The sequence below is a fragment of the Quercus lobata genome, chromosome 7 (assembly GCF_001633185.2).
Source record: "Quercus lobata isolate SW786 chromosome 7, ValleyOak3.0 Primary Assembly, whole genome shotgun sequence".
Lineage (NCBI taxonomy): Eukaryota > Viridiplantae > Streptophyta > Magnoliopsida > Fagales > Fagaceae > Quercus > Quercus lobata.
In genome coordinates, this window is record NC_044910.1 from 17,995,556 (window position 1) to 18,019,393 (window position 23,838).

General features: G+C 36.1%; 1 protein-coding gene across 1 annotated transcript; it reads left to right on the top strand.

Annotated features, from left to right (window-relative positions):
* The first annotated feature begins 5,473 nt into the window (after positions 1-5,473).
* Positions 5,474-18,847, top strand: LOC115953765 (2-oxoglutarate dehydrogenase, mitochondrial-like). The gene is made up of 9 exons (XM_031071560.1): positions 5,474-5,581; positions 6,270-7,835; positions 8,039-8,265; positions 8,637-8,969; positions 16,009-16,255; positions 16,400-16,528; positions 16,649-16,864; positions 17,417-17,540; positions 18,416-18,847. The coding sequence occupies exons 2-9, from the start codon at positions 6,285-6,287 to the stop codon at positions 18,652-18,654; spliced, it is 3,066 nt and encodes a 1,021-aa protein (XP_030927420.1). The 5' UTR covers positions 5,474-5,581; positions 6,270-6,284; the 3' UTR covers positions 18,655-18,847.
* Positions 18,848-23,838: the final 4,991 nt, after the last annotated feature.

Genomic DNA, 23,838 nt, shown 5'->3' on the forward strand with positions numbered 1-23,838 from the left:
TATATAATTGTAATTGTTTTATATTGTATCCGTGCATATACACGGGACTACACACTAGTTTATATATATATATATATATATATATATATAGACTAGGTCTAGTGCCTATGCATTGGACCCAAGCCGATTCCAATTTAAAATTAAGATCATCTATTTATTACAATCACATAATCCCTTGTGCAATTGAACACCTTTGTCCTAAGTCTAGATCAATTTTATTATGACGTCTCATTAATTATAATTAATCCTTTAGAAGACCAAAATAATAATCAATTTACCATAATTGCATGTTTCCAATTCTAATCATAGTGAATTTTAATTAGCTCAACTGGTAAAATCTCTTATCGTTAAATAAGAGATCTAGGATTCGATCCCTACCTACACCAAAAACCAATTGGTATCTTGATCTGATGATAAATAGCAATCATCAGGTCCTGAATCTATAGGTTAAAAACTATCTCTAAAAATAAAAAAAATATATATATAAAAAAATAAAACCTAATCATATCAAAGGTTAAAACTTGATTTAGCCTCAAATTTTGATCCAGCAGTCCAATTGGAACTCTTGACACATCGCTTTCATCTTTAAGACTTCAATATATGTTTTACATGGAAATTTTACAAATCTAATGGTCAAAATTATGATTTCACCCTTGAGATATGAAAATATAATTTTGCCATAAATTGAGGATGATTGTGGATTGTAAAATCGGGTGTCTATAGAGTGTTGTATTAAATCATGATAAATACTTATTGTACTACTCTATATGGTACAAGATTCCCAACTTTAGTTTGTACTTTCTACAAAGTTTTCATAAATATAATGGATGATCTCATTATAACAAAGAAGATAAGGAAATCATATTTTTTTTTAATGTTTTTTTTTAACAAATAAGGGTATTTAGATTTCTTTGAGTATCTAACTATTCCCTTAAGTGTATATAGTTCCTTGTCCTACACACCATTACAGGGAGGGACCCCTTAGAGGTGACCTTAAGATGCTGGCAAGAAGTTTTGAAGGTTCCTACTATTTTGAAGGTTCCTAATAGTTGTTAGAATAGCAAGAAAGATGCCAAACTTTATCTTGTAAGAGCATTGGCATCAAGTGTGCCAAATGCTATATTTTTAGCATTTGGCACACCAAATACCAAAAACTAACTCTCATGAGATGTGCCAAATGTCATATCAGTTTGGCATTTACTACAATGTCGTTCCAATAATATAAGGATATAGATAGATGTGTTATAACTTTTTTATTCAACTTTATTTCTCTTACCTCCACGTGTTGTCTCTCTCTCTCTCTCTCCCTCTCTCCCTCACTCTTCTTCAGATCATATTTGTAGCCCATCCCCCACCCTTAACATCAAACGACTCCCTCTCTCTGCACCTTAGATCAAACTTAAATAAATTTCTTTCTTCACTCTTTTTAAGCGGCAGCGTTGTGATTAGCATCAAGTGTGTTTTTTAGGTTGTGGGTCGAGGTTAATTACAGCAATGTTGTGGATCGACGTTTTAGGTTGGCGGCATTGTGGGTTGTGGGTAGAGGTTGGTTGCGGCGATGTTATGGGTTTTGAGCTAGTGGTTGGTTGAGTTTGGTAGTCAATGGGTTGGGGTTTTTGGTCGGATGGTTGAGGAAGTCGATGGGTTGGTTGGGTTAGGGTTTTGGGGCGGTTGTTGGTTGAGTTTTAGGCTAGTGGTTATGGAGAAGGCAACTCATAATGATGACCAATGGCCCACGACACTCCTCTCTCCCTTTAAATCTTTCTTTTGTTGGAGGATGTGGGTTTTCCTTTTATTTGTAGGTTTTTAGCCTTTTAATTTGTTGGAGGATGTGGTGATTGTTTTGTTGGTGGCCGCTGGTTATGGCTGTGGTTTGGTTGTTGGATGGTGGCCTTGCATTAAGCTGAGTTTTTTTTTTTTTTTTTTTTTTTTTTTTTTTTTTTTTAAATATTATTTTATTGTATCAAATTGAATAATAGAGGACCTGATGTAGGGTAAATTGTAAAATGGTATTCTAAAATAATAAAATAGTTTTTTGGCATGCTAAAATGACATTTTTTTTTACAATTCCTAATGCTTATGCTCTAATCTCTTAAATTTTCTCCTGGAAAAATAAAAAGAGAAAAGAAGAGGCTGAGCCCAACTTTTGGTGAAAAAAGAAAAGAAAAGAAAAACCCTAGAATGGTCTTATCAGTTGACCTTACATTAATCCGGACTTGGATTAAAAAGAGTCATCTCTATATATTAAGAAGATTCAGAAAGTTAGTTATGATTTCAAAAAATGTCAAAAATACTCCTAATCTAATTAGATAATCCTTATTCGTAAAAAATAAAAAAGGGTTAAAATTGTAATTCAATAAAACTCAAAAAAAAAAAAAAACTACCAAAGAAACTTTTTTCCTAAAAATTAGCACACTCTCTATTTAAATATATCTCATACACGTTTAATATATTTTTTCCTAAAAACTAGCACACACTAAACCTAGCCATTTACTCAATTTCAAATTCTAAATTTTAGTTTTTTAAAAATTTCTTCATGTGTAACCTCATTAATAATAGATAAATTCAAATTAAAAAATTATATTAAACTCAAAATAAAAAAGTGCATCATTGCGGAGCGCGTGTGATAAGGGTATAATGATTATAGGCAAAAACCACATTTTCATCCCTACATTTTCACACGATTCCACTTTGGTGCTTAACTTTTTTATCCAATGCTTTTAGTCCCTATCTTGGAAAATGCGTCTCGTTTTTGTCTCTGCCGTTACATCAGAGAAGGAATTTGTACAAGTGGCAAACGAAGTGCATTGTTGACACACTAAAAACTAACATGGCCATTAAAATAATAATAATAAAATGTTAGCTGGCATTAAAAAAAATGCCACGTCAGCATTCAAATTAAAAAAAAAAATTTATTAATTTTAACTAAATAAAAAAATTAAAAACTAAAAATCACATGGATTGAGATCCAAGTGTGTCTTGAACAAGAACAACAAAAACACCAACTCAGATCTAAGAACACAAACCCATAAATAAAAAATAAAATAAAATAAAAACACACACACACACACACACACACACACACACACACACTTTGATTTGAAATGCAGAAGCACCAAATCCATGAATAAGAACAATGAGAAACCCTTCTCCTTGCACCACATAATGTAAAGCCCACAAAGTTTCACAACCAAAAGATAACAGAAACATGAACATGATCGAAAAAAAAAATGGGTGTGCAACAAAACAACCATTCTGACAAAGCAGTCTTAGAGACAATAAATCAAACACCTAAACCACATAACCAAAAAAAAAAAAAAAAAAAACACAAAACACAAAACACACAACATGATCTCACAGATCAAAACCCAGAAACCAAAAACGAATAAAAAGCATGTAGAAAAGTGATGTGGGTTCTTCGATCCAGAGATAATTCTTGTCTATCTAGTACTGGAGGTCTCTGATCCAAAGAGTGCGGACCTCGTCGGCGCTGGTGGGCTGGTTCTTCTCAATTTGATGAATTTGCAAAATGTGTTATTTGTTGTTTGGTGAAGAATAGGAAATTGAATCCGATTGATATAATCCCAGGGGGGTCTATGAAGATTTTGAGAGAGACTCCCACATCAGCTATTGTGAGGTTTAAAGCTGGGAGTGTGGAGCCGGCTCATCATCATACTTTTGGGCATGATTTGGTGGTGATGGAGGGGAAGAAGTGTGTGTGGAATTTGAGCAAAAAGGAGAGATATGATTTGGGTATTGGGGATTTTTTTGTTTACTCCTCCTGGGGATGTGCATAGAGTGAAGTATTATGAGGATACTGAGTTTTTCATCAGGTGGGATGGGAAATGGGATATGTTCTTTGATGAGGATCTTGAGACTGCTAAGGCTTCTGTTTAATTTTGTGGATCTGATTTTTAATTTTGTGTTCTTATTTTCTGAGTTATTTGTGATTTTTGGTTTTTAGTTTTGAGTTCTTAAATCTGGGTTGATGTTCTTATTCAATATACTTTTAGATCTAAATTCATTTGAATTTTGAATTTTAATTCTGTTTTGATTTTTTTATTTAGTTAAATTTTTTTTTTTAAAATTTAGATGTTGACGTGGCATTTTTTAATGCCAAATAACATTTATTATTATTATTTTAATAGTCACGTTAACTTTTAGTGTGCCAACAGTGCACTCCGTTTGCCATCTGTGCAATTTTTGTTTTTGATGTAACGGCACGGACAAAAACGAGACATATTTTTTAGGATAGGGACTAAAAGCGGTGGAAAAAAAAGTTAAGGATCAAAGTGAGAACCGCGTGAAAATATAGGGATGAAAATGTGGTTTTCGTCATGATTTATATGAATCCGATGAGCCTTAGCGGGATTTTTTAGAAAATAACTACAAAACCCAAACAATATCATTAGTTAGGAAACGTCTCAAACTAATTTGGCATCTAGCAATTCGAGTTCAGAGGACTCGATTTCTGGGTTTGTTATTTATTATTTTGCCAGCAGCTGAGGTGGTCCACGTAGGCGAGAAATCGAGTCCAATGGACTTGGTTTCTGAGCCTAGAAACCGAGTCCATTGGACTCGATTTTTATACATTTAAATCAAGTCCTATGGACTCGATTTAGTAACGCAGAAACAGAGATCAAAATGCGATGAACAAGAAGAAAGAAGCAAGTAAAACCAGGCGCCGATTACCAAACCCAGCAAGAAGCAATGATGCAACGATGCAAAAACCCAGCAACCCAGCAAAAACCCATTAGAAGAAAGAAGCAACCCAGCAACCGTGTGGTTCCTCGCCGCCGCTCCAGTGGAAGAAAGAAGCAACAATGCAAAAACCCAAGCGCCAATTACCAAACCCAGGCGGTTTCTCGTTGATTAACAAACTCAGGCGATGGAAATCGAATCGGACACAAGGTTTCTCGCCGCCGCTCCAGTGGAGGAGAAGAACACGTTGGAGAGTGGGTTTGATTTTTTGTTTTGGATTTGATTTGTTCATGGGTTTTTGGGGCTTGGAAGTGGAGTGGGACGGCATTTGGAGAGAAAGGAAAGGAAGATAGAAAAAAATCCATGTTTTGGCTGAACTGAAATCGAGTTCAGAGGGCTCAGTTTCCATTAAACAAAACCGAGTCCTTTGAGCTCGATTTTCAAGGAGGAAAAGCGAGTCCTTTCTGCTCGATTTCCAGCCTATGTGGACAGTGTATCCAGCTCAGCTGCTGTGCAATGGGAAATCGAGTGCAATATACTCGATTTATACACCAAAATCGACTCCTTTGAACTCTATTTGTTAGATACCAAAATAGTTTCAAACCTTAGCTAACTAATAAAATAGTTTGGATTTTATAGTTATTTAAAAAAAAAATCCACCCTTAGTTGAAGGGTAAATTAGTAAATCAAACATAGGCCCGAGGGTTTTCCACGCAGTTCTGTTCTTCTTTATTATTTTTTTTTTTTGATAAACACACAGTTCTGTTCTGTCTCAAAAATAATATATAATTTTTTAAAATATAAAAAAAGCACCGTTTCAGTTTTCTGTCTGGTTTGGTTTGGAATTTGGCCCGGTCAGCTCTTTCTGCTTCTTCCAACGGTAAGGACAGGGATTCCAAACCTAAACGAAACAAAATCCTGAACAAGTTTTTGATACTTTGTACGATGCTTTTCTAGGATTTCTCTTGCAATTTTTTTTTTTATATTTCGATATCTGGTTTTGTTTCTCTTTTGGCTTATGAGCATTTTCAATCTAAAAGTGGGTTTCTGATCGAATAACTGATTAAGTGAACAGGGTTAGAGTTATATATTAATAAAATTCCATATGCTTTTTTTTTGGGGTTTTAATTTACTACGATTTGTCAGCAACTAGATGCTTGCGTGTTATATAATTGATTGGTTTTTGCATTGTTCTGGTTCTGGTTAGAGTAATTTCGTTGGATAATTGCATGATTTTGGGTTTGCTATATAATAGTGATGTAAAGCTTGTGGCTTTTCTAGCAATTCTGAGATTTTGGGTTTTCTATATCAAGAGTAGGTTGTAATTGATTGGGTCCTTAATGGCTTTTATGCTCATTTCTGGTTTTAGATACATGTCAAGGTGTAAATTTTGGTTTAATGTTTATGATGTTCTTTTGCTGGTTTGCTGTTTTTTATTCCTGTTATTATTGCTCCATGGTCTATTTGTTTCTTCTAGTGAATGCTTGGATTCTGACAAGTTAGAATTAGGCTTCTATGTCCATTTGAGCCTTGAGAGACTTAAGTCACTGCTGTTTTCTGTTTTATAGTTTGGATCGATAGAGATGGGTTGGTTTAGAGCTGGCTCTGGGGTAGCAAAGCTTGCTATTAGGAGAACTCTATCTCAAGGTGGGTCAAATGCATCACGAACACGGATACTTCCCTCACAGAATCGGTATTTTCACACCACTGTATTCAGATCAAAGGCGCAAGCAGCACCTGTACCTCGTCCTGTGCCCTTGTCTAGGCTAACTGACAGCTTCCTAGATGGGACAAGCAGTGTCTACTTAGAGGAGCTTCAAAGGGCTTGGGAAGCTGACCCAAATAGTGTGGATGAGTCATGGGACAATTTCTTTAGGAATTTCGTGGGTCAGGCTGCCACGTCCCCTGGAATTTCAGGCCAAACAATTCAAGAGAGTATGCGGTTGCTATTGCTTGTGAGGGCTTACCAGGTTAATGGTCACATGAAAGCCAAGTTGGATCCCTTGGGTTTGGAAGAACGAGAAATCCCGGAAGAATTGGACCCTGCACTTTATGGGTTCACAGAAGCTGATCTTGATAGAGAATTCTTTTTGGGTGTGTGGAGGATGGCTGGGTTTTTGTCTGAGAACCGACCTGTGCAAACCCTTAGATCCATATTGACCCGGCTTGAGCAGGCTTACTGTGGGAGCATTGGGTATGAGTACATGCACATCCCAGATCGTAATAAATGTAATTGGTTAAGAGACAAGATTGAAACCCCCACATCGATGCAATACAACCGGCAGCGCCGTGAGGTAATTCTTGATAGGCTTATATGGAGTACACAGTTTGAGAACTTCTTGGCCACTAAGTGGACAACGGCAAAGAGGTTTGGGCTTGAAGGTGGGGAGACTCTGATTCCAGGCATGAAGGAGATGTTTGATAGGGCAGCCGATCTTGGTGTTGAGAGTATAGTTATTGGAATGCCTCATAGGGGAAGATTGAATGTATTGGGTAATGTGGTTAGGAAGCCACTGCGTCAGATATTTAGTGAGTTTAGTGGTGGTACAAAGCCTGTGGATGAAGTTGGGCTTTATACAGGAACTGGCGATGTCAAGTATCACCTAGGAACTTCTTATGATCGACCAACTAGAGGTGGAAAGAGAATTCATTTGTCTCTGGTTGCAAATCCAAGCCACTTGGAAGCTGTGGACCCCGTTGTTGTCGGAAAAACTAGAGCAAAGCAGTATTACTCAAATGATATGGACAGGACCAAGAATATGGGTATTCTTATTCATGGAGATGGTAGCTTTGCTGGACAAGGAGTAGTATATGAGACTCTACATCTTAGTGCTCTTCCAAACTATGCTACTGGTGGCACTATACACATAGTGGTGAACAACCAAGTTGCGTTCACTACTGATCCAAGGGCAGGGAGATCTTCACAGTATTGCACTGATGTTGCCAAAGCATTGAGTGCCCCAATTTTCCATGTAAATGGTGATGATATGGAGGCAGTAGTTCATGTTTGTGAGCTTGCGGCTGAGTGGCGCCAGACATTCCATTCAGATGTTGTGGTTGATTTAGTGTGTTATCGTCGTTTTGGGCACAATGAGATTGATGAGCCGTCCTTCACACAGCCCAAAATGTACAAGGTTAGCCCTTTCTCTACAGTTCCTTGAAGTTTTTTGTTCCTGTTTGATTTGACTTACATTCTTACTGAATTTTTTATCTTTTTTTTCCTTCAAGATGATCCTCACTTGTTCTTACTGCTGATGCTTCACATAGATTACTGATTGCTGCTTATGACTTTAGTCAACCAAACTGCTTAGATGTCTAACTTGATTGGGGCTAACAGGTTATCCGGAATCATCCATCAACTCTTGAGATCTATCAAAATAAACTTCTAGAATCCGGGCAGGTGACAAAGGAAGGCATTGATAAGTTGCTCAATAAGGTCAATACAATACTCAATGAAGAATTCTTGGCTAGCAAAGATTATGTTCCAAAAAGAAGGGACTGGCTTGCATCTCATTGGTCTGGGTTCAAATCACCTGAACAGCTTTCACGTATCCGGAACACTGGGTATGTTTGTGTTTCTATTTTTTGTCAAGTTGTAGAGGGTGCCCTAAAATAACATAGTATTTTTTTAAAGTGCCTAAATAACATAGATAGCAGTGAAGAAGGATATGCTACTTAGTGAGGTGGCGTATGGTATGGGTTATATATAGGATAGAATTGAGAAAAAGAATATATGTGGCCGATTCCAATTAGTTGATGAGGATTGGTAGTGAACCTCAATATAATTGGGATCAAGGCTTAGTTTAAGGTAGAGTTGAGTTGTCAATTTTCACTTCTATTTTGATGTTTCTGACTATAAATATATTTAGGTGTTTGTGTGTGTGTGTATAAATACAAATGCATATATATAATAAAATTTCTTTGCTGATATACAGGGTAAAGCCAGACATTTTGAAGAATGTTGGCAAGGCAATCACAACTTTTCCAGATAATTTTAAGCCTCACAGAGCCGTAAAGAAGGTCTATGACCAACGTGCACAAATGATTGAAACAGGTGAAGGCATAGACTGGGCAGTTGGGGAAGCACTTGCTTTTGCCACATTGCTTGCAGAGGGTAACCATGTTCGATTGAGTGGTCAGGATGTTGAAAGGGGTACATTTAGTCATCGCCATGCAGTAGTTCATGATCAGGAAACGGGGGAGAAGTATTGCCCTCTAGACCATGTTATCATGAACCAAAATGAGGAGATGTTTACTGTTAGCAACAGGTAATCTGTGGTAACTTTCTTCTTGTGCAAGTAATTCAAAACAATATTGTCACGACCCAAATCCAAAACCCAGATTTAGATACACTTGTCTTATATACTAAAGTTCAAATAATGGAACAGAGCGTATATAGATATCCACAAATAAGAAATCAAACCATCAAGTCTTTCTTATAAAATCCTTTAGACTAAAACTTTAACAATAAAGTCCCCAAATACAATCTCAAATAGTTTCACAAATACTAAGCTCACTATCCAAAGGAAACATAATAACATAGTCAATTAACTAACATAGCTCCTAATGAAGTGTTCCTAAGGAAACATAATAACATAGTCAATTAACTAACATAGCTCCTAATGAAGTGTTCAATCTATGGCTCCAATGATTATCCACCAAAAGAGATTCCACTATTCTAATTTGAAAGGGTGGAGAAAGCAGGTGAGCTAAAAGACAAATAAGAGACTATATAACATAAGGATGTCTCTCAAAACAAAATAATAGTATCATTGACAAGATATAATCTTTACAAAACATTTATTCTGTAATAGAATATATTCTGTAAAATTGTCAAAAAGTAAACATTTGACTATAACATTGAAATCATGAAATAAGTTAAATAAAATAGTAACCACTTAGTTGGTCAAAATACCCTAAATAGGTAGAAACAGTATAATATAGTAATAAACAAATTTTCCACTTATAAAGCCAACAACAATAAAACAATAGTTAAATATGGAAAACATTAGCTAGATAAGACATATTGACTACGAGAGTGGAATTGTGATGTAGTCTGCCTTCAAGAAACTAAGCTTGCAGGCATGGATAGACGGATGGTTTGTAGCCTGTGGAGTTGTCCTTATGTGGACTGGGTGGCCTTGGATTCAGATCAAACGGCTGGTGGGGTTATGATGATGTGGGATAGGAGGGTTTTAGAAAAGTTAGAGGTTATGGTGGGTTACTTTTCCGTGTCGGTTCAGTGGCAGGATGTGAGGGATGGTTTTCTTTGGGCATGTTCTGGGGTTTATGGCCCAAATCATAATAATTTGAGGGGCAGATGTGCGATGAGCTAATTGGAATTCAGCAATATTGGGATGTTCCATGGTTTTACATAGGGGATTTCAAAATTGTTCGCTTCCCAAGTGAACGGTTGGGTGGATCGCGTCTTACTTCGACTATGGAGACTTTTTTTGAGTTTATTGAGGAGCTTAATTTGATAGACTTACCGTTGGAGGGAGGGAGTTATACTTGGTCTAATGGTTCAGATCAGCTTTCGATGTCTAAGATAGACAGAGCTCTGGTATCTCATGATTAGGAAGACCACTACCCGGATGTGATCCAGTGGGTTTTACCTTGCCTGGTTTCAGATCACTTTCCTATACTAGTGGAGATAGGGGGGATAATGAAGGGGAAGAGTCCTTTTAGGTTTGAGAATATGTGGTTAAAGATAGATGGATTCACAGATAGGGTTCATTCTTGGTGGAATCGATATTCTTTCTCAGGTACTCCTAGTTAAGTACTTGCCAAGAAGTTGAATGCTCTGAAAGGAGACATTATTTAGTGGAACCATAGTGAGTTTGGAAATGTAGTTCGTCAAAAGAAAGAATTATTGGAGGCCTTGAAATTATTAGATGCTAAGGATGGAGAGTTTGGCCTTTCTGAAGTGGAGATGAGTGAGAGGGTTGTGGTGAGATCTCAAATAGAGAACCTTCTTTCTTTGGAAGAAATCTCATGGAGACAGAAATCGAGGATGCTTTGCATTAAGGAAGGAGACAACAATACTAAGTTCTTCCACAAGGTAGCTAATTCTCGGAGAAGGTATAATCATCTCAATATGTTGGAGGTGGATGGGGTTATTTATGAGGAAGACTTAGAAGTGGCAGACCAAGTAGTACAGTTTTATAAAAAATTGTATACGGAGACAGAGGAGTGGAAGCCTTTTGTGGAAGGCCTGGAGTTTGATCAAATTGAGGGGTTGGAGAGGGAATGGCTTGAACGGAGGTTTGAAAAGGAGGAGATTCGTTGAGTTGTCAAAGAGCTAGAAGGAGATAAAGCCTCAGATCCTGATGGTTTTTCTATGGCCTTCTACCACCATTGTTGGAGAGTTGTGGAAAGTGATGTTTTAGCTGTGTTTGAAGAGTTTTATCAACATAGTAAGTTTGAAAGATCTCTTAATGCAACTTTCATAGCTTTAATCCCTAAGAAGAAAGTTACCTCCAATATTTGAGACCTTAGACCTATTAGCTTGGTGGGAAGTGTATATAAGATCTTGGCTAAGGTTTTGGGAAATCGCTTGAAAGAGGTTTTGGATCAGCTAATATTTGAGTCTCAGAATAGTTTTGTGGGCGGTAGACAGATACTTGATTCAGTTCGTATTGCTAATGAGTGTGTTGATAGTCGGATGAAGAGTAAGATTTTGGGGGTTATTTGTAAGCTGGATATTGAGAAAGCCTATGATCATGTGAATTGGGAGACTCTTCTAGATTTGCTAAAGAGAATGGGATTTGGGGTGAAGTGGTGTAGGTGGATTCGTACTTGTATATCTACAGTTCAGTTCTCTGTCTTGGTTAATGGGTCTCTAGCTGACTTTTTTGGAAGCTCAAGGGGATTGAGACAAGGGGACTCACTATCTCCTATGTTGTTTTTGGTTATGATGGAGGTTTTTAGTAAGATGATGAAAAGAGTTGAAGGTGCTGGTTTACTTCATGGTTTTAGGGCTAATGGTAGGCAAGGTGGAGGGGAATGTGTATCACATCTTTTGTTTGCGGATGATATGATTCTGTTTTGTGATGTAGATGTGGAGCAGATTCTACATGTTCGGATGCTACTACTTTGTTTCCAAGCTGTGACAGGATTAAAGGTTAATGGTTTGAAGAGTGAGATGGTTTCCATTGGGGAGGTTCATAATATCCATGCCTTGGCAGAGATTTTGGGTTGTAGTATTGGGTCTTTGCGTATGACCTATCTTGGTATGCCTTTGGGGGCTTCCTACAAGTCCCCTACTATTTGGAATCCTATCTTGGAGAAAATAAAGCGTAAGTTGGCTGGGTGGAAGAAGCTATATTTGTCAAAAGGTGGACGACTGATATTGCTCAAGAGTATGTTATCTAGCTTTCCAACTTACTTTTTATCTCTTTTTACTATCCCTACACATGTGGCCAATAAAATTGAGAAGTCGCAAAGAGATTTTTTGTGGGGGGATTCCAAGACACATTTTGGTGGTGTGGGATAAGGTATGTGCACCTGTGGATAATGGTGGGTTAGGAGTAAGGAAATTAACTACTTTTAATAAAGCCTTACTAGGGAAATGGTTATGGTGGTTTGGGGTTGAGGAGACAAGGCTTTGGAGAAGGGTTATAGCTTTGAAGTTTGGGGAAGAGTGGGGGGGATGGACATCCAAGCTAGGTAGAGGTGTACATGGGGATGGTTTGTGGAGAAGTATCCGGATGGGTTGGGAGGTTTTCAGCAAAAATATTCAGTTTGAGGTAGGGTGGGGGATAGAGTGAAGTTTTGGACAGATAGTTGGTGTGGGGATTCACCATTCCAATTGACCTTTTTGGCTGTGTTTGGGATTGCTTCCAATAAAGCAGCCTCTGTGGCCTCTTGTCTAGAACGGTTGGTAATAGAGGAATGGAGAAGCTGGGATGTTTGCTTCATTCGGAGACCAAATGATTGGAAGATAGGTGTTGTGGATGATTTTCTTCGTACTTTGGGTTCTAATTTACCTCCAACTGAGAATGGAGACCGTATGAGATGGAAGTTAACGAAGAATGGGGATTTTGATATCCGCTCGTTTTATAATAAACTACGAGGTCCCTTGCCTATTATCTTTCTTGGGAAAGGTATTTGGAAGGTTAAGGCTTCTCGGTATGTTTCTTTCTTTGTTTGGACCACCGTATGGGACAAGATTCTTACAGGTGACAATCTGCGAGGTAGAGGGTTTAATTTTGTTAATTGTTGCATTATGTGTCGTTATAATGGGGAGACGGTGGATCATTTGCTACTTCATTGTGGAAAGGCTTATCAGTTGTGGAGTTTAGTTTTTAGATCTTTTGGAATTTCATAGGTTTTGCCAAGATCGGTTGCAGATACTTTTTTTGGTTGGTGGAATTGGTTGGTAAAGTATTCGTCTAGCATTTGGAATTTAGCTCCGTTGTGCTTAATGTGGTGTATTTGGAGGGAGTGAAATTGGCGGACGTTGGAGGACATGGAAATCACTGATGACTAGCTACTTGCTTCTTTCAGTGGCTCCCTTTTCGACTAGTCTAGGGCTTGGGAACTCACCTCTAGTGATTCTCTCCCCATGTTTCTTAGTTCTCTTTTTTGTAATTAGTTTTCTCTTTGTTTTTTCTTTTCTCTTTCTGTAATCTTTGATATGCCTTATGCCGTTATGCATGAGGTTTTTTTGAATATACATCTTTATTACTTATAAAAAAAAAAAAAGACATATATTGTTAAACACTTGGTGGGTGATTCCCATGGGAAACAATACCAATAAGCTCAGAGAGGCAACACTAGCTCCAAAGAGCAAACAATAACACCGACTCCAAAGAGCAAACGAAAACACTGCACCACACCACAATAACACTACTTTAGCCAAAGACCAACACTATTACAATCTTGTCAATACAAATCATATATCATATAATGAACCCTTTCTCAAAATATATTTTTTGAATCGTTCTTAACATATACAGCTTCAAACAAACATACAAACAAGAAATAATAAAATACAAGTATTTGTAAAGCATTGACAATAATTTTAGATTTTGAAACTTTACTTTTGCAAATATGTATGTATATAAATATACACGTCTTGAGAAACGACATGTTCTGAAGTCCGCTTACCTCTAGTAGCTAAACCAAGCTTCACTTCAGCTGTTTGGGATGATGTCAACTAGAACCTAATTAAGGATCAAATAACTCAATAAGGGCATATAGGTTTTCAAATAACCTCAAAAATCCTCTTATAAAACTTTTCCTTAGTCACTGTGAAAATTTCACAATATTAAATCTGACTCTGAAGATTTCGCAATATTAAATCTGACATAGCCTTCTAATAGACATCATGTCTATACTAGATTCTATTTGAATTGTAGTGTTATCTCTAATACTACAATTTGCTCTACATATATATAGACCATTCGAACACCACCCGTGGATGTCTATATAGGCTTAACTTATATAGAATGGTAATACTACTTCACATATATATAAAGATCTCTTAACTGACTTTCAAAATAAATAAAATAATGTATGTCTATATACATACTTCCATGATAACCTCTTTTCCTATGAAACTATCAGTATAAGTCTAAGACTTCCATGAGACTATGAGACATAGGCTCCAAAGTCAAAGATGCGTTTAACAATTTTCAATAAAGCATGTGTAGATAGACGTTTACCTCAGTACTTACAACTTTGCTGGCTGCCTCTAGTAGTGCCACGGTCTTCTATTCTTTTCAATGTAGAGAAGCCCTAATTCTCTACTCTTAAGCTTAAACGTTAAGCACCGACTTTTTTCTTTTCTTTTTGGCTTGGGTTAAAAGCATAGTATCTTATTTACTTGGTCCCCAAGAAGCCCACCATACTTATAAACATTATGTTTAACTCCAAATAAATAATAATGATATCTCTGTAATCAATTTATAATTGGACCATGTCTTTCAAATTAACTATCCCGTGCATCAATATATCTCTTTTATTTATTTTCTCAGTAGTGATCACAAAATAAAATAATAACACCTTCAAGACAAATGAAATAATTCACCAATTCCACTCTAGAAACATTTAAATTAAATTTAAGTGAGGCGGGTGTTACAAATATTACCCTTTGTTTCTAATAAAATTGTTGTTTTTGTTTCACAATTTTGTTTACTACAAGTTCTGCTGTGCATGAGCTTTATGTGTTATGGTTCTAACCCCTTTTGCTGCTGAGAAGAACAAAAAAAAAAAAAAAAAAAGGAGGAAGAAACTTATTAGCAGTTCATGCATTGATATATTATGTCTGATAATGTGCCTTGGGTTTACCCAATGTCTGAATGCATGTCCATATTTTGATGGTGATAGGGATGCTGTTAGGTTTTTGCGTCACAGGTGTAGATGTAACTGCTTTCCCTTTACCAAAATAAAAAATAACATCAAAATTATGTAAAATTTATGTGTTATTGTCAACTTTAGCATTAAGCCGTTAATTAATTCGTAGCATGAAACATTATATTGCTGTGCTTGCTTTGTTATTATGCCTCTTGATTTGGTATTTTCCTAATTGAAAGCGAGGATTTTTTTTTGCCCCCTTTTATTTATGCTTGAAATTTATATAGGACTTTTGAAGCTTTGGCATTTGTGGTCTTAATAAACCTTTAAAGGTCCATGTTCTAATTACATAATGTTGTGCTATTTCAGTCCTTATGAAACTGTATGTTATTTTTTGATTGATAATCTGAGGGATGATATTGGATCATTTCATCTACACACTAATGTCTTATTTGTTAAGAATGTGATAAAATTAGACTATATTATTCCTTAGGACCTTAGATAGGGTGTTTTGAACTAAAAAGAATCCTCTGTATTTTTTCATCTGCACTTGTATGCTAATATAGATTAGGACAAAGTTTTCCACCAAACCGGTTTGGAGGAATCTCATTCAACCTGTTTTGTGGAGATAAGATGATCATTGGCATGTGTTTTAATCGCATGTCTTATTAAGTAACTTATCCAAAAATGTCTTATTAAGTGATTTAAACAAGTTCACATGACTACTAATAGGTCATATGATTATAAGTAAATGTGGAGGATTATTTGAATTGCCACATAGTTGGTCGGATGAAGGGAAAATCTGTCCCATAGATTACATACATAGATATAATTCATGAGACAGTATCTACTTCTTGTTGCCCAAACTCCTTACTACAGGACAGTTATCTGTCAGTCCAAATATTCAAAGACTGTTATACTCTTCCATATAACTCTTGGTACACCGAGTAATCTTGCTTTGTGGCTTTTAACTTCTTCTAGATGAGCAATATATGTTCTTGTGTGCAGTTCTCTTTCGGAGTTTGGTGTTCTTGGGTTTGAGTTAGGTTACTCTATGGAAAATCCAAATTCGTTGGTAATCTGGGAAGCTCAGTTTGGTGATTTTGCTAATGGGGCCCAAGTTATATTTGATCAGTTTTTGAGTAGTGGGGAGTCTAAGTGGCTTCGCCAAACTGGGCTTGTTGTGCTGCTTCCTCATGGTTATGATGGCCAGGGCCCTGAACATTCTAGTGCACGGTTGGAGCGTTTTCTTCAGGTACTCTGCCCAAACTGTTGTTATTTATGTATATCTATTGTGTTCCTGTTATTTCTCTTTATTAAGGATTTTCCTTCATAAAATTATTGTCAATATTCTCTAGGATGTTCCTGTGCTTATATTTATTCTTAAATTTTATGGCAGATGAGTGATGACAATCCTTATGTTATTCCTGAGATGGACCCAACTCTTCGAACACAAATTCAGGAATGCAATTGGCAGGTTGTGAATGTCACAACTCCTGCCAATTACTTCCATGTCTTGCGGCGTCAAGTGAGTGCAACTAATTGGAATATGACTTACTTTCTAGTTTTGATTTTGATTTTGTGTTTGTTTGTTTGTGTTTTTGTTTTTTTTTAATAATTTCATATGATTTTTTGTTTCATTACCCAGATACACAGGGAATTCCGTAAGCCTCTCATTGTAATGGCTCCTAAAAACTTGCTTCGTCACAAGGACTGCAAATCAAATTTGTCTGAGTTTGATGACGTCCAGGGCCACCCAGGTTTTGACAAACAGGGAACCAGATTTAAGCGCCTTGTAAAGGACCAGAATGACCACTCCAATCTTGAAGAGGGTATTCGACGGCTGGTTCTTTGCTCTGGAAAGGTTGTGCTTCTTACTGCTGCGGTTTTTTTTTTTTTTTAATGACTAAACAAATATTCAGCTTCTTATGGTTAAATTAGTTAGGGTATGTTTGGAGGGAGATGGGAGAGAAGTGGAGGGGAAGGTGGCTGGAACTGAAAACATCTCAGCCGCCTTCAACTCTCCTCTCCTGTTCTTATGCCCAATCTCCCTCCATCTGAATATAGGTTTTTTTGGGTTTTTGTTTTAATCTTTTTTTTTTCTATATAAAATAATACAAACAAATATTTAGCTTCTTATGGTTAATTTACTTTAGGGTATGTTTGGAATGAAGAGAGATGGCGGGAGTGTAGAGGGGAAGGTGGCAAGAATTAATAATTAGTACATTCTAGTTGCTTTCCACTCTTCCCCTCTTCCCCTTCTTCCATCTCTCCATGTAAACATAGTGTTAGGGCTTCTTATAAATCTTACCTGGGGGATTATGATTTCAGATGGTTTGGTTTTGCCATTGGTACAATTTCCTTTTGTTCCCTGGTTGTTAGATGCTGACCTTTAATGCAAATCTGTTTGTTGCAGGTTTATTATGAGCTTGATGAGGAACGGAAAAAGGTTGATGCTAAGGATGTTGCAATATGTAGGGTGGAGCAGCTTTGCCCCTTCCCATATGACCTTATCCAACGGGAGCTGAAGCGATATCCAAGTATGCATTTTGAATTTGCATCTAGAGAAATAATCAATTAGGTTTAGTTGAATAGCCCTTCAAACGCCCCCTTCTTTTCTTTTGTACTTACTGGCCATATTTTTTTTTAAAGTGATTTACTAGTTATATTTCCCCATAATAATGTAAAAATTGGATGTCCTTATGCAAGCAAAACTTAGATCTAACATTGGTTACCTGGCTTCTTTATTCATATCTGTGACAGGCACTCAGTCCAATGTCTCCCATGGATAATAGGTTTCTTTTTCATATTGGTGGCAGGCACTCCCCATAGATAAATAGTAGTGAAAATACATTTTAAACCTCACCCTCACAGTTTTGGGTTTGTTTCAAATTACCCCATACTTCTAGAAGTTTCAAATTAAACCCTACACTTTCAAAAATGTTTTCAAGCAAACCATGCACTCATTTATGTGACACCGTTAATAAAAAAAACGCTTATACAAAACATGCACAGTAGTTAATTTAACATGTATCTATTATATATGGACATTATTTCACTCTAAGTCATACAACATCACTTTATTTAATCATTTTCTATCAACATCACGCATAATAGGTTTATGGTTTGAATTGATTTTTTTTTTTGAAAGTATAGGGTTTAAAATGTAATTTACCCTAAAATAGTATGATATAGCCATACCTGGTCATCCAAGATGAAGCTTGATCAATCTATGATCCTTACAAATCTTTTAAACCAGGGAAAAACAGTGGAGTATGAACATACCAGAATATAGGTGAATTTCATTATAGGTCACATTCTAGTAGCTAGGTGGTTCTGTTGTTTCTTCATTAATTGAGTACTGTAAGTTCTGTTGACTTATTGAAGCTTGCTAATTTTTCTTGGATTCTGTTAGATGCCGAGATTGTTTGGTGCCAAGAAGAGCCAATGAACATGGGTGCATACAATTACGTTGCACCCCGCCTCTGCACTGCCATGAAAGTACTGGGGAGAGGAACTTTTGATGACATTAAGTATGTTGGGCGTGCTCCATCTGCTGCTTCAGCCACTGGTTTCTATTCAGTTCACGTTAAGGAACAGACTGAGCTTGTTCAGAAAGCCGTGCAGCGTGAACCAATAAACTATCCTTTTTGAAGTTATTTTCCAAAATTTATTCCTCAAGAAAAATGACATTGAAAGATCCATACATGTTAGTCTTCCCTAGTATTTGACCTTACATTTTACTGTGTTAGCATTTCAATTCCCTTCAGCCAAGCAAAGAGGGTTTTTTCAGACAAGTTGAAACTGCATGTATACCTGTGCTATATATAAAGAAAATTGTTTAAAAGTTGCAAAATGTTTTAACTAACATTTATTTTCTGCTTGATATTTTGTTGAGAATTTGAAAGTGACATTTTAAATTATTTGTTATGAAATTTATTCCAGGTTAGGTGCTGAAGGTTGATTATGGCTGGATAGAATGTAAGCCCTTTTCTCTTAATATCTTTCTCTCAAATCCTTGAAAGCTGCTCTTGAATCCCAGATTGCTCCATGCAATATATTGTTGTGGTAACTTGGTATTGGTTTGATTTTGCTACCCGGTATAACTATAAAGAGTGTGCTAAGCAACTGACACCGTCGAAGTTGACAAATTGAAAGACATCAAATGATCAAACCTGCCTAGGATCAACAAAAGTATCCATTACCCTGCAATGGTATCAAATAGGAAAAATAGCCATTACCCAGATTTGGTGAGTGACTGAAAAGGACCAAATATTACGGTGAGAACTTGGAACGGTGAAATTATAACTGAAAGGCTTTATTGTAACTCTTCCCTTTAGTGGTGGATCATTCTCTAAATGCTCGCTCCTCTGCAACTCTCACTCAACGATAAATCATTCTAGGTAGCAAAATCTGAAGATTTACTACCAATCTCATTGCCGTGCCATCCATCCCTTTTGCCTATGAAATTCATATAAAAGCAGGGATACATGTCACACCGGAAAGAAATCTCAAACATCAATGCTAGAATTCTTAAAGCAACTACTAAAAGCTATTGGTGGATAGATTGTTATAACCTAATATGGTTCCTAGACTTAATATAAGTGGTGATTCTATTTTTCACCCTCTGCCCGGTCCACTTCAAACCGAGGCGTACTTCCCATGAGGAAATCACTCATTTGCGTGCGCTTGTGCCCACAATGGTGACTCCATTGGGAATAGAGAAGAAGTTTAACTCCAAAATGTTGTTAGGTTATAAATAAATAAAGATTTTATTAATTGAGCTCAATCTTGTTTTATTTTGTTTTTCACACACATGGACTTTGTACCCATGTAACCTTGGTTGGAGATGAGTGGGAAAGTGGAGGCAGCATTAGGGTCAAGACTTTTCGAAATTCATCCCACCAACTTACAATTTGTGTCATTACTTTTTTTTTTTTTTTTACAAGGTGTCCTCAATCTATATGGGGTCCATTTAGGCTTAAAGTTGGAATTATTACCCACCTAGTTGTGAGTAACCTATTGACATGTTCCTTTAACTTAAAGGGGTTTACTCACATATAGATAAGCTCAAAACTCAACCATGTAGGGTTAACGCTTGTGTGTGTGCTTTGTTTGAATTATTTGTTGGGCTATTAAGATGGGTCAATCTCTTAAAAAAAAAAAAAAAGTCTTTTTATATTTTAAAAGAACCCAAAAAAAAAAAAGAGTAAAGTTTTCAAGTTCTTTTTTTGTTAAACAAAAATTTTCAAGAAAAAAAGTGTGAAGTTCTCAAAAAAAAAAAAAAAAATCAAATAAATTAAAAAAAAAATTGAGTTTTTTGGTAAATAAAATTTTCAAGAAAAAGTTTATTTCAAAGTAAAGTTTTTTTTTTTTAATTAAAAAAGTGAGTTTTTTAGTGAGATATTTATATATATATATATATATATATATATATAAATTCCTAAAAATAGTTTTTTTTTTTAAGTGAGTTTTTTGTAAATAATTTTTTTTTCTTTCTAAAAAAATTCAAAATGAGTTTTTAAGAAAGAGTTTCTTTCAAAATAAAAATTTTGAAAAAAAAAATATTTTGAGTTTTTTTATTAATAAAATTGTTTCAAAAGTTAATGCATTCTGGTAGCCCCTTTTTGCTTGATGTTTTGAGTCTTTCCTTTGTTATGTCTTGGGCTTAGGTCCATCTGTGTCTTGTCTTGTTTTGTCTTCGACTTTAGGCCCATCCTTGTTTTGTCTACGAGCATTATGCCTACCTTTTTGTGTCTTGGGCCTTAGGCCATTCTTGTCTTGTCTAGGGGCATTATGCACATCTTTTGTTGTGTCTTGGGCCTTAGGCCCAGCCTTGTTTTGTCTAAGAGAATTAGGCCCACCTTTGTCTTGTCTTGTCTAGGGGTCGTAGGCCCATCTTTGGTTGTGTCTACGCTTGGATCTTTTGTTGTTATTTGTTTTGTGGCCTTAGGCCCATGTCTTGTTGTCTAGGGTTATTACCTTAATTTGCCCTTTGTTTGGGCCCTAGGTCCATTCTAGCTTGTCTAGGAGCATTAGGCCCATGTCTTGTCAAGGTTTGTCATCTTTTAGCGTCTTCATTGTTGTGTCTTCAAGTTTCTTCCTTTTGGGTCTTATCTTCTTGGGACTTGTCTAATCTTTGTATTCTCATTCTAGAGCATGGTTAAGTGGGAATTGAGTGTATAATTTTTTTTTTGGTGATCTTCATAAAATGTTTCTCATAAGGATAAATCTATCATAGGTGACCCATCATTGCTCCTAGAAAGAATCTTACACAACCCTATTGGTCTCGAACTTCTGATAATCGACTCATAAGAACTGATCTTACTTCTGTTGACCAAATAGCATCAAGTAACCAATATATTTTGAAGAAGATGGAAGAAATGATGAGAATGATGACTTCTCCTATCATTGAGAGGTTTCACCATCTTGAGAGTGCTAAAGGAAAGAAGAAGAAAGTACTGCAGGAATCTCAAGATGAAAACTCTATCTTTAGTGATGATTGTCATGAGGAAAAAGAGGCTGAGATCAACAAGAAACCTAAAAAGAAATAAAAGTCAAAGCAAACCAAAGAGAGGTCACAAAAAATTGAGAAGATGAAAGGTATGCTTAAGAGGTCCCAAGGTATGGAGGACTACATGCTTGATATTGAGGGATTGTTTCAATTTCCCGATATCCAACTCCCTCAAAGTTCAAGATGCCGAAGATGGATTCTTTTGATCAAACTGGAAATCCCAAGAATCATTTAAAGCAATATGTTCTTGCCATAAAACTTCTAGATCTTACCAAGGAGCAAATCATTTTGTGTTTCCCCCGAACTCTTAGTGATGTAGCCCTACAATGGTATCTTTCATTGGAAAATGCTAAGATGAATGATTGAAACAAGATGATTGAAGCCTTTGCACAACAATATTCATACAGTGTTCAATTGGATGTTAGCCTTAAAGACTTGGAAACTACAAAGCAGCTGAACAATGAGTTATTTTCTGATTTTCTGATGAGGTAGAGAGGAAAAGCTTCCAAAATGCCTAATCGTCCAAGTGAGAAAGACCAAGTGAGGATGGTCATGAAGAATATATTGCCTACTTATGGGCACTAACTTGCACCAATTCTATTGAAGACTTTTGTTGATTTGTATGATGTTAGTATACAAGTTGAGGATGCTATCAACAGTGACCTTATTGAGAAGAGTGATGCAAAACCTCAAAAGAAGTTTGGGGTAGGAAATTCAAGTAGTAATGGTAACAATGGAGGTAAAACAAGTGAAGTTCATACTGTTAATGTTCAAAGAGAATTCACTACATTGGGATTGACTTTATCTCAAGCACTTGAAACTTTGTCAACCAAAGGATTTATTAAGCCATTGGATCTTGGAAGGTATACTCCAAACACCTCTATTCCAAACTATAATGCAAGTGAGTATTGCAAGTACCATTAGAGCCATGGTCATTCTACTGATAAGTGCACTCGTCTCTGTCATGACATTGAAGACCTCATTCAATCTAGCAAGATCCCTAAGCCACCCATCAATCTCCCAAACATCAAGACTAATCCTCTCCCCGACTACCATGGTGTGCCTCCTCATACTTGGGGTTGATTGATTGAGAAGTTTAGTCTTTGTTATTGCATTCCACAAGAGTCTTTCTTTCCAGTGTATGTTTCAATTTAGTGTGTCTTTGTTATTTCAATTAAGTATATCTTTGTTGTTTCAATTCAGTGAATCTTTCACTTCATGTACTCTTTTAATTCATCAATAAAATGGTTTGCAATGGTTTGAGTTTTATGATAAGTTCTCAAAATTACCAAGTTGATTTGATTCTCAACATATGATGTTGCATGTTTGCCAAAATGAACAATGAAAATTGGGATGAAGAGAGGTCATTATCCTGCTATCTTAAACACATTCCCTTTGCTCACCCTTTTTAAGCCTTCAAAATTGTTTTCTTTCAAAGTAACCATTGTCAAGGATTACCTAGGGGCAATGCATTAAATAAAGTAGTGGGAAAAAAAGTAAAGTGAAGTGAATCAAAAGTAAACAAAAGAAAAAGTGGCAAAGTGAAGTAAAGTGATAACGCCTTAAAATGTATACATGTTATATATTTATGTGAGCGTTATCTCCTTATTACTATGCTTAATTTGTATAATTAAGCCAGGATTTGCATTAGTCCCTATTATTTATCTTTACATTATTTCTTGAATAAGATGTCATTCATTGAGTGTAATTTTCTACTTTCAGGAAATCATGTGAAAAAGATGAATTTACAGGGGTTTCTAAGAGAATGGAGACCAAACTAGAATTAAAGAGGAGCTAAAGAACCATGCTTAAATGTTTAAGGAGGTGCAGCTAGAGTGCTTGGGTCGTCTACCATGTTTGGAAGCTTCAAATAAGGAAAGAAATCAAAGAGATAGAATTTGAAAATGAAAAATCAAATTTGAGCACTGATCAGTGTTTTGGGTGTATCTCTCTCCTCAAAAATCCAATTGACACAAGGCTGGAAGGGTTGGAACCGTGACTTACGCTCCGTTTGTTTCAATGTAAAATATTTGTAAAGGTAAAATATTTTACATGTAAAATATTTGCAGGAAAATATTTTCATTTTACAGTGTTTGATAGTGTACATGAAAATATTGTGTAAAATATTTTCTAGTGGTTGGCACAAAGTAAAATGGAAAAAAAAAAAAAAAACTAATAAAAAATTAAAACATTTTTTTTATTAACTTCCAAAAAATACATGGAGACGGACGAGGGATCACTAGAGCTAGTAAAAAAAAAATACTATTTTTCACTTAATTTTGAACAAACTTTTTGCCAAGATCTATAAAAGTTTTTGCTCACTT